Source organism: Spea bombifrons, chromosome 2 (genome assembly GCF_027358695.1).
Source record: "Spea bombifrons isolate aSpeBom1 chromosome 2, aSpeBom1.2.pri, whole genome shotgun sequence".
NCBI classification, from domain to species: Eukaryota; Metazoa; Chordata; class Amphibia; order Anura; family Pelobatidae; genus Spea; species Spea bombifrons.
Window position 1 is genome coordinate 97,641,268 of NC_071088.1, and position 13,884 is coordinate 97,655,151.

The 13,884-nt window shown below is 35.0% G+C and overlaps 1 protein-coding gene across 1 annotated transcript in view; it reads left to right on the top strand.

Annotated features, from left to right (window-relative positions):
- Window positions 1-13,884, top strand: part of NALCN (sodium leak channel, non-selective) — a 140,155-nt gene that overhangs the window by 124,039 nt on the left and 2,232 nt on the right. The window contains exons 25-42 of the mRNA XM_053455325.1: window positions 320-440; window positions 524-655; window positions 1,036-1,203; window positions 1,950-2,054; window positions 2,484-2,590; window positions 3,268-3,388; window positions 3,478-3,576; window positions 3,797-3,890; window positions 5,091-5,197; window positions 6,120-6,194; window positions 6,474-6,593; window positions 7,599-7,667; window positions 9,822-9,970; window positions 11,064-11,157; window positions 12,238-12,370; window positions 12,545-12,660; window positions 13,065-13,222; window positions 13,413-13,563. Coding sequence (XP_053311300.1) covers window positions 320-440; window positions 524-655; window positions 1,036-1,203; window positions 1,950-2,054; window positions 2,484-2,590; window positions 3,268-3,388; window positions 3,478-3,576; window positions 3,797-3,890; window positions 5,091-5,197; window positions 6,120-6,194; window positions 6,474-6,593; window positions 7,599-7,667; window positions 9,822-9,970; window positions 11,064-11,157; window positions 12,238-12,370; window positions 12,545-12,660; window positions 13,065-13,222; window positions 13,413-13,563 — 2,119 coding nt within the window. The remainder of the gene's footprint in view (window positions 1-319; window positions 441-523; window positions 656-1,035; window positions 1,204-1,949; window positions 2,055-2,483; window positions 2,591-3,267; window positions 3,389-3,477; window positions 3,577-3,796; window positions 3,891-5,090; window positions 5,198-6,119; window positions 6,195-6,473; window positions 6,594-7,598; window positions 7,668-9,821; window positions 9,971-11,063; window positions 11,158-12,237; window positions 12,371-12,544; window positions 12,661-13,064; window positions 13,223-13,412; window positions 13,564-13,884) is intronic.

Genomic DNA, 13,884 nt, shown 5'->3' on the forward strand with positions numbered 1-13,884 from the left:
CAACCTAGTAACTATTATAAATTTAATTTTGTATTAAAATTTGTAACGGCACCTTTTTAAATTTCTCCATCAAAGTAGTAATTAAGATGTGTAGAGCCAAATTCTGATCCCAGACGTATCCTTTTATATTATATGCAATCGTGTTACGGAGAAGCTAGCAAGCAGGGCCCTCTTCACCCAATGTATCAGCTTGTATTAGTCTGTCCGTTTTAGTTTTATCATACGCTTTAAAGTTATAATAATATATATATATATATAATGAAAATATTTTAATAGTGAGTTGTCTGTGAAGGATATCTAACATGGACATTTGTTTCAGTGATTTACTGGGCCTGGTGACTTACCTGGATTGGGTTATGATCGTGGTTACAATATGTTCCTGCATATCGATGATGTTTGAATCACCCTTCAGAAGGGTGATGCACACACCCACTCTACAGGTAACATGGCTTTCTATTGCTCTTTAAACTTCGTTCTTGTATTTTCTGTTGGTTCTGATAATTTCAGATGCTTTGTATCTTAGATTGCAGAATATGTATTTGTGATATTCATGAGCATTGAGCTGAATCTGAAGATTATGGCAGATGGCTTATTTTTTACTCCGACAGCTGTAATCAGAGACTTTGGAGGCGTGATGGACATATTCATATATCTTGTAAGTAAGCATAATTGTATCCTTTATCATGCATCAAACCATTTCCCTTGTGACATTAATCCAATATACTAAAGATAGGCTTAATGCTTAAAATAGTAGACGCTTAAACGGAAATCAAATATACCAAAATGCATAATCTAACCATTCACTTATTTGCAGTTCATTACATAATTCGAATCATCCATACTAATTACCCCAGATGTATTTAAGTCATTAGACACTGTGGAAAATTCATACATAACTTTACTCTATGTAACTGGTGTGATGAATTGCATGAATTGCTCAAATTTAAAAGAAAAAAAGACATTTTCCCAGAAGCCAAAGTTAAAATAACTTTTGCTAAATGTGAACTAATGCCATTCTGTTTTCCTTATCCCAAGGTGAGTTTAATCTTCCTATGCTGGATGCCCGAAAGTGTGCCTGCAAAATCAGGAACTCAGCTTTTAATGGTACTGAGATGTCTGAGACCACTAAGAATCTTCAAGTTGGTGCCTCAGATGAGGAAAGTTGTCCGTGAACTTTTCAGTGGATTCAAAGAGATATTTCTGGTATGTTAAAAAATAACTAAAGCTTTATGTGTGTTTAACTAACTATGTCATTAATAATCTGTTTGGTGTTACTTTGTTGCCTTTTTCCATGTGTGCTTGGAAGTCTCTCCATTATTACTAGTGCAATTTGTTGTTCACTTTATGTATTTTAAAATCGATGTAACTTGTTTCTAACATGTTTGTTTATGAAGAATCATTTTCAATAGCATAATGAGTTTCAGCCTTTCCATATGGGAGAGGAGGGAGTACTTATAAAGGGTCTGATAACATAATTCTGGGCTTGAGTTCCTAACAACACACTAATCAGTGGGAGTAGGAGAGGTAGACTTCACATCTAATGCAACGCTACTACAACCCTACAACCATAGTAGCTTCTGGACACCTCTTTTTTGAAGCATGGATGTTAGAGGGGGCGGTGGATACATAATATTCAGAACCCAGAGCCCTCAATATACTTAAAACTCTACTACATACAATTTAAACATGATTACAAATGTTGAAACACCCAATGCACATGATTTGTTGATTATTAAAGCAATAATTTTAAGTGACAGGTCTATGACACAATTTTAACAAATAAACAACGAGCACAACTTACTTAGGGTCATGATAACCACTTAAATGTCAGCCATCAGTTTTTTTATTAATGCCATTAAGTTGTTATAAGCACTCAGATTCACGCATATGATTCCTGTAATGTGTCTGTTTTGTACCACTGCTAAACATTCATGATTTACGCTTTAAAGGTATCTATTCTTTTGCTGACGCTGATGCTGGTGTTTGCAAGCTTTGGAGTCCAACTTTTTGCAGGGAAACTAGCAAAGTGCAACGATCCCCAAATGCTCACAAGGGTAAGTTCTGTTTGCATGAAAGTTATACTGGCTGAAGATACACTTCAGTCATCATGTGCACTTTATGATACCTATGTGGTCTCTTTACATTTTTATGGCATTGCCCTAGAATGCTAGAATTCCCCCAAATGCATTTGTCCCTTCCCCTGCCGCTCAGTTTTTTTCACAGGGTACTTTATTATGCATTATTCTGTTGAAGGTCAGGGACAGTAAATGGTTTAAACGGCTTGTTCCAATTGGACAGGATTATATGTATATGAATATGTATGAATAGATGTGTGTCTGTGCTTAGGTCGATATTTCACTACGCATTTTACAATTGAGATTGTGTCACTACCATCCACTACATCACTTTATTCCACAGAGCAACAAATGAAAGGGCTGTCATGACCTTATACTGTATATATCTGTCATTTCTCTCTTATTCAGGAAGATTGCCATGGAATATTTAGAATAAATGTCCTTGTTTCAAAAAACCTTAATTTGAAACTAAAGCCAGAGGAAAAAAAGCCTGGATTTTGGGTTCCAAGAGTCTGGTACGTTGTCCAGATGGAATCCGTATGTTCTTGTTTGTCGTCCTTTAGTGCATGATACCATATTGTGCAGCCATGCTTAACCCATAGGTTAACGTGTCACTTTCAGCATTAGATAAGTGTTGTTTAATATAGTAGGTATATTGGAAATGATGCCTGTTTTGCTTCTAAATAAAAACATGCAGCTTCTATTTTTATACTGTTTTATTAGTCTAAACCAGAAAACATACGTCAGAATGAAAGATATAGTACACATAATAAAATAATGTCAAAAGCACCTACATTTGGAACACAGAGTTTTCTCTGTGTATGAGTATGATCTCGGCCCCCAGGATGCAGTCCCCATCGCCTAGTGATGCAGGAGTCAGCATTGGCATAACCCAAGGCCCTGCATCCCCTTCTGTGTAGGAAACCCCCAAAGCGTCTTTGTGCACAGGTGGACCATTTGATGCTGATTGTAGTGACATCTGCTGCTAATTAATTTTCTAATTATTACAAATAGACAGCTGCACTACAAATACTCTTGTTCAGAAGAGATTCAGAGCCACAACTTCTAAAGATAGATTCAATATGCTATGTCTGTCTCCATTTCATGTCTATAGCATGATCTAACTTTAAAAGAAATTCAATGTCTTTGGAGTTCAGACTGCATGACTGTTACAAATGTATTGTCCCTGCAGGGCAAATCCCCGTAATTTCAATTTCGACAATGTGGGTAATGCTATGTTGGCCTTGTTTGAAGTACTCTCTTTGAAAGGATGGGTTGAAGTCCGAGATGTTATCATTCATCGCGTTGGACCGGTAAGCGTGCGAGTCCAACATTTTTAATACAAGAAATCTCACCTATGAAGGCTGTCTTAATACTAGTACATTTGTTTTCCTTTGTGCAGATACATGGGATATATATTCATGTATTCGTGTTCCTCGGCTGTATGATAGGCCTTACTCTTTTTGTTGGTGTGGTTATTGCTAACTTTAATGAAAATAAGGTAAGTCCTTTTTACTGAAGTTTTTACTGAAGATGACTAATTAACTAGAAGAATAGTTTTGTACTTATTCTATGTGTAAAAAACAGGTTCTTTGTCTCCTTCACTCTCCACCAAAGATCTAAAGCTTTTTTTTGTGAAATAGTCTTCAAGTCAGATTTATGCAAAAGTATTCTGCCCAAATTCTAGCATCTTAGTAATATGTTGCACATCTATTATCAAGGGTACAGCTTTACTGACTGTTGATCAGAGAAGATGGGAAGATCTAAAGAGCAGACTCAAGATAGCCCAACCACTTCACCTTCCACCACGTCCAGGTATAATCATATTCATGTTCTACATATTACCTGTGATCTTAATATATGTCAGCCTGGTGATGGAATAGATAACACAATATTACACGTGATCAAGAGGATAATGGAAAATATTATACATTCTTTTCTCTATATCTTCTTTAGATATGTCAAACCATTTGAGAGTTATAGTGGATATTGTGGAGATTTCTTCTTGTAACATGAAAAGTAAAATAACTAGTAACTAGTGAAATCTAGAAATGTTTTCTTAAAGACTACTTACTACTTCTGGCTTTCACTGTTAACTTCGGAATATATATACCATAAATTATTAGATTTTTGCATATTTCCTAACAACCTCCTTAATTTCCTTTGAGTTTGCTTTTACTTTGGAATGAGATGATTCTTATAAGCTTTCCAAGACTGTGGGGGTATGGGGCCAATCATACTAAGTGTGTGCTACTGATCATAGGGAGACCAGGAGAGAAGTGGGAAAGTCAAGGAAAACATGCAGACTTGCTATTATGTAGCTTAAAAACATAAAGACACTAACAATATAGACAATATAGCAATGAACAGATCTAACACTGAGTTACTTCATTCGTTATTTTAGCTACATTTTATATGTTTATCGGCCATTGGCACCAACGTGCAAGAGTCTGTTTTAATCCCCGGTCTGTTCGTGCTCACAGATCACATCATCTTTAATTATCAGTGAAAGTACTCATGTGACCTCAGAAACCTCTCATCCATAGGTCATTCTGTATCAACGGTCTTTGAAATTGTTTTCCCCAAAAAGAAGGGAGGACAAGAAGGAACAAAACTATTACGACTCCTTTCAATAAAACATAAAAATGCACTAAAAAGAATTCCCAAAAGTGCATAAATAGTAATCACTCTAACAACCCACATCAGCATGTAATCTAAAGGATTTAGTTTTGTTGTTTTAAATCACTTTGTGGATTGTGTTTTCTTGTAGATGTATGTGATGCATTTAGTAGTATACTGGTACATTCAGCCACTGTATTATTGTTTTTATGTTTTTTTGTTTAACTTAAAAGTGGATGGATAATACAATTAATTAATATAATAAATTCATTCCTTTCTCAACCACATTTCACAATCTACTTTCTGAATGTGGCTCTTTGTTTAATATCCTAGACATCTTAGAATTGTTGATGCTTTTAACTGAAAGACTTTTGTTTTCTGGATTGTCTATCACAGATAATGATGGTTTCCGAGCTCGAATGTATGATATAACTCAGCATCCATTTTTTAAGAGAACCATTGCAGTACTTGTCTTGGCACAGTCTGTGTTACTTTCTGTCAAGGTATGCTATATTCACCTCATATGTAACACTTCCCTGCCTGATTTCCCTTCAAAATATACTTGCATATCTATAGAAGCCTATGATTAAAGAGTAATAATATACCAAAACATACATTAAAACATAAATTAATAATTTTGACAGTTACATTTTTAAGAACATTTTGTACGCTTCATCTCTTCTTTGTAAAATCTGACACCCAGTGCTGACTGTAGTGAGACATGGATTTCCCATTAGACTTGGTATGAACATTAGATTAAATTCAGAATCATCTTATTCTTCCCATAATCAAATGTACCCTTCCCATGACCTTAGATTTACCTCTAACTGGGAGCAAAAGGTGCGTGGTTATATTCACTTTACTGTATAAGATAAGATAATGTAAATCTGTTGTTTGTAGACTATTGTTACAGATACTGTTTTTGGATATTCTGGTGACTGACATATGCTTTAATGCGGTTTAATCACTAAAGAGATAGTCAGGAGAGTTGACAGGACAATCATGGTTTCAGTTCCCCAACCTATTGAATTATACATCATACAGGGCCAGTTTAGCCCTTCTTAAGAGAGACATTTTCCAATGTCAGCCCTTTAGTGAAGTAACTGAAGAGCACATGCTGGGTTATGGTTAGTTAAAGGGGTATACATGGGTTATTAACAATTCAGTCTGGCCCAACGAATCTGGCGCCTTGATCGTTAAGACTTCTCCATGTGATCTTGTTGACGACAATTTTATACAATGCTTGATAAACTCACGTTGGTGCCTTTCTTGACTGTCTCCACCTATCTTGTTGTTTTTTCACTTCTTGATTTTTACATATTTTTTGTTTCATGCAATTTTGTTACATTTTTTTTTGAATGTTGAAATATGAGTTTCATGTAATTACCTATGACAAATATGACTTTATTATGATGTTTGTTTCAGTGGGATGTCGATGATCCAGTGACTGTTCCTTTAGCAACCATGTCAGTTGTTTTCACCTTCATTTTTGTTCTAGAGGTAAGAATGAAAATGTTGTTAATGTCTGATTTTCTTTCTTAATTACTGCTTTCTGTTTTCTCTGACATACAGTACATTTTATTATGAAGTTACAGAGCTCTATAATGTAGAGATCATCAAACAATGAACTGTATAAGGCAACTGTGAACCACAAGTTGTCATCTTACCCATTGTGTTAAATATTTATGAGGGTTTGAGGTGGAAATAATGAACACATTTAAAATGTATAGTAAGATAATACTGCTAGTTATTGTTCTTATGCTATGTTTTTTTTTAAAGGTAACCATGAAGATAACTGCTATGTCACCAGCAGGATTTTGGCAAAGCAGGCGAAATAGATATGACCTTCTTGTGACTTCACTTGGAGTAATTTGGGTGATACTTCATTTTGCTTTACTGGTGAGATAATATTTCAGAGCTATACCATTTACCTTTGTAAAAATGTAATCATGTAAACTATTTTTATTGCAATATGCTACTTTATCCTGTAAGTATTTCTTTTCAGCATACTTTTTAATTCAGAGTAGCTGATATTGGTGCAGATATACTATCTAGGACACTATATGCCACTGGTTCTGTTTCACTTAGGTGCCATAAGTTCCCTACTAAATATCTTCAAAATAAAAGCATTGATTGGAAAAAACGAACATGCTGTAAGTAGTTACGGTTATAAATAAATATATTTCCTGGAAATTATACATAATAAGAAATGATGTAGGAAGATAAATTGATGACTGATTCAGCTTTGTGTGAATAATACAGTTAAATATGAATGACATTTGTAATTAGCCAAACATAATTTAATTTAAATGTACTAGATCACCATGGAAATTGATGTTCTGGCTATTCTCCTCGCTCAGTTAGGAAACTGTGATTTAGTGGCATTAGGGTTATTTCTGCAAATTTTGAAAAAAATATGACAAGAATAAAGTGAATGGCGAATAAGATCACAATTTCCACACCTTTTAAGGATATTTGCTCAGAAGAATCAATAAACAATCTGAGACCCTGTGGCAGATCCACTGTATATAATTGTGTTTCAAATGGCCCCTTGACACAGAGTCAATAAGAACCCATTCAGCCCATCTAGTTTGCCCATTTATTCCTGCTGTAAAAACCTTAACCCTTGTTTGGTTCTTTGGCTTGTCTTATAATCAGGATAACCTTATGTTGTTAACACCCTCTCTCAGTGACTTAGAACGTTCTTACACAAGTTAATAATGATTAGCAGTAGGAAAAAAATGATTACTTGTACAAAAATGTAGCAAACAAAATTACCTATAATACTAAATTAATTTATTCATTGTTCAACAATTTTATAATTTTTGTACTTGGAGTATTATTTGAAAAAAGATAAAATATATTGAAGCATTTGAAACAATATAATTTGTTTTTCTTTGACAGAATGAATACACATATATGATGGGAGCATGTATCATCGTCTTCCGTTTTTTCTCTATATGCGGAAAGCATGTAAGTAGAAATAATAAGGAAGGGTACTTATTTCTTATAAAACATATTTATAATACTTTTGTGAACATCGATAAAACAATACTGCAAAGCATATTGGACAATAGAAAATGTCATGACAATTTTTTTTGTCTGATTTAGTATTACCACTGCCCACCAACCTTAATAAGAAACATTGTATTGGAGAACACCTCACTTTTAGCGATAATGGCACACTAGCCTGTTCAGCAGCCCAGCATGCCAGTAGAATGGATGGGGCCAAGGCATTGGGAGGAATACACTGGAAGCAACCACCATGAATGTGAATGAAGAGTATTTCTATGTCGACGCTATATAAATAAATGTAATTATGTGAAATGCCTCGTGCTTAGCTAAATGGAGAGAATCAGTAGACATTGCTTGCTACCTTGATGCAAAAATAAAACAGACATTACTGCCCCTTTAAGTTAACGAATTGTAAGGAATGTTCTTTTACTCGAAAGCATGTGGCATTGATACATTAAAAATGTCTTGTGTTTTCTAGGATATGCTTATTTTTCTCTTTGTACGGGATTTAAAAGTATTTCACAGATGTTTTTACAGCTAGGATAGGAAAGTACATTCGTGGATACACATTTTATTAAACATATTCTTTGTAAAGAAGAAAACATGTAGTACTTCAAAGGCCTCTTTTATCTTTCTGTATAACTAGATTTCCTTTTCCAGTACTTTGTGAAAAGACCTTTGAGTAACCCCTGTGCCATAATTTTGTTTCCTTCGAAAAATCATGTTTTTCTTAAATAGACATGCTGAGAGAAAAATAACTGCATGCCATTAACTTTTATCTCCAAATAGAGCAGTAAATGGCTTTTTCAAGGTTGTATCATGTCAATTTGTCAGATTGTGGATTTGCTTCTTTTTATTTTAATTGCTTTTAGTTGTTTAATATTAGACATAAAACCTAATTTTTATTTCACTCTAATTCATTTAAATCCAACGTAAATGTGCTACCTTTACGGTACTGAAATAATGGGGCACTAGAGCACTTTTAAAGTCGATTCTGAATTAGCACGCGCAGCGACTTAAAAATAAGTAAATTCATTAATAATTGTATTCAATAATAAAATTCATATGAGAGCAGCATAAATGTGAATCCCCACAATAATAAACATTCATTATATAAACATAATTATTCCAGCATCAATTAAGAAATAAATACCCAAATCAATAAATATTTTAATAAACAGAAAAATTAATAAATATAAATACAAATGTAGTGCTATTCCCATAGCACAAATATAAACTGATATCAAATACAATATGGTCCCCGTTATCCTATGCATGCAATCAAAATTGTCAAAGACCCAACTGAATTATTTCTAAGCCTCGTGCTGTTAACCCTTCTACTGTTCCACCATGTTCCTGTAAACTTTCCCCTACTTGTTTCCAAATGTCTCCATATGTATTACATGTAATATGCCCTTTTATTTTATATCTGACAACTTTTATATTTGTGCATTCAAGTTTTTATGATAAATCTGCATGGTTTCCAGATAATCACCGGTGACTGACTAGACAACAAACCCACATCTGTTTACGTGTATGGAGTCTATAAACCTTGATTGGTTGAGTTTGCCATTGCAGAGTAATGCTACATCAGTTACACACATAATGCAAAGTAGATTTTATTCCAGAATATGTATGTACGTGTTCATCTGTCTGTCTATCTCCAGTTAGAAGGCATAATAAATGTTTAAACAATATAGAGGGCCAACCAAGCTCCTGCAGCAGAAGCTCACTGGGGTTGTCCATAATGCAGAGTGGAGACACAAGGTTGAAACAGCAGCTCTTCTGCAAATTCTAGTGAAGTAACCAAGTTAGTTTCCATTAGTTCTTACTTGGAATCTAGCGATAACTGATTTTACTGCAAACCTAGAGTCTGACAACATGCTGAGGCTCGAAGAGTTTGTGTTTTAAGGCAATGCACACATCATCCCTTAGCAAGTTCTTAATCACTTATTTCACACCCCATCTATTTCATTGCCAGGCTTTCTGTTATTTAATAGCATTATTCAACAAATGTATGTTTTAAACGTGGTCTTGGAATAGTAGTCTTATTGTATGTCATTAATCTGACACAGGATATTTGCACTGTGTAACACATCCTTATTTGTTTAGGTTACCCTGAAGATGCTGTTACTGACTGTGGTTGTCAGTATGTACAAGAGTTTCTTTATCATCGTGGGAATGTTTCTGCTTCTTCTTTGCTATGCATTTGCCGGTGTTGTTTTATTTGGTACTGTGAAATATGGTGAAAATATAAACAGGTCAGTATGCAACTGAATCTCACTTTTGCTATTTGGAATGGGGAGTTGATCAATATCCATATATATTATATATATTATTTTTATATATATAATATTAATATTTTGCAAAAAATGTATTTCAATATATCATTGGAGCTAAGGGGGGTGCTGCATGGCACCCAGGTGCCCCAGTAACTGAGGTGCCTAGTGGGGGTCCTGTAGGGGTAGTAAGGCAACAGTACAAGCTGCAGTGAAGACAGGGCTCTTAACAAGGTAAGAGGAAAGGGAGGGAGAGCTCTGTGAGTTACACTGGTGGTTTGACAGAGTGTGTGTATGTTTGTGTAAGTGTATGGTGTGAGAGAGTGTGTGTAAGTGTATGGTGTAAGTATATGGTGTTAGCATGTTTCTGAGCATGCAGTGTTAACATGTGTGAGAGGATGCTGTTAGCATGTTCTACTGTGTATGTTAGTGTATGGCATTAGCATGAATGTGTCATTTTAGCATACGTGGGTTGGTATGTGCGTACTTTATATGTATTAAGAGTGTGTTTATATGCTTGCGTATGGTGTTATAATGAGTATGTGTGATAGTGTGGGGTCAATGTGCGGCTGTTACTATATGGTGTTAGTGTGAGTGTATGGTGCTAAACTGTCAGGGGTGAGTGTAGGGTTAGAAGTGCGAGTGAGAGGCGGGATGTGTATCCATGTGTAATGTGTACGGTGCTAGAATTAGTGAGTGTTACAGCAAGTGTCCGTGTTAGTATGTGCATGTGTATTCTTAAAGGTAGAATATAGTATTAAGGATACTGTGTTGTTTGCGACATTAGAGGAGAGGTATTTGGGAGTAATTATTTATGAGGACTTTGTAAGCCGACAATGTAAAAAGCAGAACAAAATTCAAGCTTGGTTTGGGTTGTATAGCTAGCTGCATTAGTGCTGGAAAGAAGGAGTTAGTTTTGTCACTTTACGGATCTCCGTCAGTCTTCCCCAAGAGTATTGTGCACTTCACCATTTGCTATGGTGCTAAGGCAACTTTTTAAACTTTGTACCAGTAATTCTAAATGTTTTCACGTTTTTATTTTTAACCAATCTACTTTTCTGTTTTCTGTTTTTAGACATGCAAACTTTTCCACAGCAGGGAAAGCAATCACTGTGCTTTTCCGAATAGTAACAGGAGAAGACTGGAATAAAATAATGCATGACTGCATGGTAAGTACCAGTGCATCACACTTGGATCAAATAATCCATGTATTTCAAAAAGGCGCCCACAATATTCATCCTTTCCATTCTTTGCATCACTGGTGAAAGCCAACAGCTTATAAACCTAAAAGCCAATTCCATTGATGCAATATGTAGTTAGTTTAAACAATTGCAAATGTGAAGTGAAGCAACATTATGGCTCATTATCTAAATGTGGTGTTTAAGAGTGTGTATTGTAATTAGAGGAACACACTGTGAAGCCGCAGACAGGTTTTAATGGACCATACAAGTTGATATGTCTGTATATTGAGTAAAACATAGAAATGAGTATAGCACTAGAAAATTGAACTACAAATCTTGCACAAAAAACCCTCTTGGGGGAACCATGTGACCCGGTGTCTACAGTTTTAGTATTTAATCGAATCTAAAAAGAATGTTGCTTTAATGTTTTAATTTGTAGGGGGGGGGGGTTCAGATGTCTCAGAAAGCTTATTAAGAACATTGCTTCTTTTGTGTTGTCACCAAAGGTTAAACACGACTGTAGTTTTAAAGAAAGGTTACTTTTAAGCAGCGTCTTGAATTTTGAGGAAAGTCCACATACTTAACACACGGGGCAGTCGATTGAATAATAACTCTTGCATAGATTGAAATTGAAAACAGGGATAAAATACAGGCATATATTTTATCTCATTTGGTGAATCAGCGCCGATAGAGCTTTTCGTCTTCTTTTTACCATTGCAATTTGTGTTATGATTTGCTGTTGCGATAGATTAATATACGCTATTGACTCTAGCTCATGGTAAAGAGATGCAGTTTCTAAGTGCTACCCTAACGTCATATAATTTAAGTAATCCCTTCTAGAAAAAAACATTGTTGGTTTTGTGGTTCTTTAAGCTAGAATTTTAAAAAAGTTTCTGATGTAGAAGAATCTTAGCTCTCGAATAAAATAGGAACTGCTTTAATGGGTATTGCAAAGTTAGTAAAAGATAATGTTATAAAATCATGTTAACACAGGCAGAAGAACCGTTATATCTATAAGTCATATCTATAAGTTAATTGTAAAAAAAAAATGTATTTACTTCTATTCAGGTCCAACCACCATTTTGCACACCAGATAATAGCAGATACTGGGAAACAGACTGCGGAAACTATGCGGGAGCCCTTGTGTACTTCTGTTCATTCTATGTCATTATCGCGTATATAATGTTAAACTTATTAGTTGGTAAGTATGACATAACTGTGAAAATGTAGCAAATGCCTAGCAATTCATCACAGTATAATAACTCATATTACTCATAAAAATCCCATTATGAATGTGTAATAGAACAGAAAAGATATATCGACCATCATGCTAATACCACTCATTTGCCCTTTCTTTTGTGTTTAATGATTTCAGCTATAATTGTGGAGAATTTTTCCTTGTTTTACTCCACTGAAGAAGACCAGCTATTGAGTCCTAATGATCTGCGGCACTATCAGATAATATGGAATATGGTTGATGATAAACGAGAGGTAATGTATTTTCATGGGGTGGATTTGCTAAATGCTTTTGGAATGAGGTGTGTAGAGATTTAAATAAATCACATCCTCTTGTGTAAAATAGAATTAATAATGCTGAAACTAAATATCACATCCCAAGAGCAGATTTATAAGAACCAAACCTTTGATTTCCAACCATTTCACCACACAAGATCATTACTCCATTGTGTCCAACGTGTCCAATGTGAAATGCTGTGTGTTTCCTCCATCACGCTCACACAGTTTAGCTATACTAGGTAAATAACCTGCTGATCTTACCCATCTTCTAGTCATAAATATCATGATAAACAAGCAACATTTAACATAAAGGATTTCTGACAGCCTTGGGCACGTGGTCTACCAGTTACATTTTTACATTGTATTTAAACATTTCTTAGGGCGTTATTCCTACCTTTCGTGTCAAGTTTCTCCTGAGGTTGCTGCGTGGAAGGTTAGAGGTAGATCTGGACAAGGACAAGCTCCTGTTTAAGCACATGTGCTATGAAATGGAAAGACTGCATAGCGGGGGGGATGTTACTTTTCATGATGTACTAAGGTAAGCTTTGAGTTTTAACTCCACTCTGATGTTACGTGTTTGCAGACATACATTGTCCTTGAACCAAACTGTTCTGTTCTTTTCTCGGTACCATTCATTTACAGATCCAAGTGCATCTTGGACACTTCTGTAATCGGTTAAGATTGGTTATTGTCAATATATTTCACAAAACATATATTTTTTCTTGCAGCATGCTCTCATACAGATCTGTGGATATCCGAAAAAGCCTTCAGCTGGAGGAACTGCTGGCCAGAGAACAACTGGAATACACAATTGAGGAAGAAGTAGCTAAACAAACCATCAGGATGTGGCTCAAAAAATGCCTAAAGCGAATAAGAGCAGTAAGCAGGTTTTTTTAGACCGTTATTTACATTATTAGAAATTAACATTGAACGGGTACATTGAATAAAAAATAAGTTATACAATTTAGGTGAGTCCCACTGAAACTAAAATATTTGAATCATGTTTATTTTATGCATTTGCGCCCTGGTTTTCTGCTAGATTATGAAATGACTTGTGTAACTGGGAGCAATTAGAATGCCCATCATTGGCTGTTTGTTTATGTTTTAAAATTACACCCTGTATCTTAAATTAAACTCGGACAGACATTAAATGATGATAAAGGACATTAACCACAAAATCTAAACATAAAACCATTACTG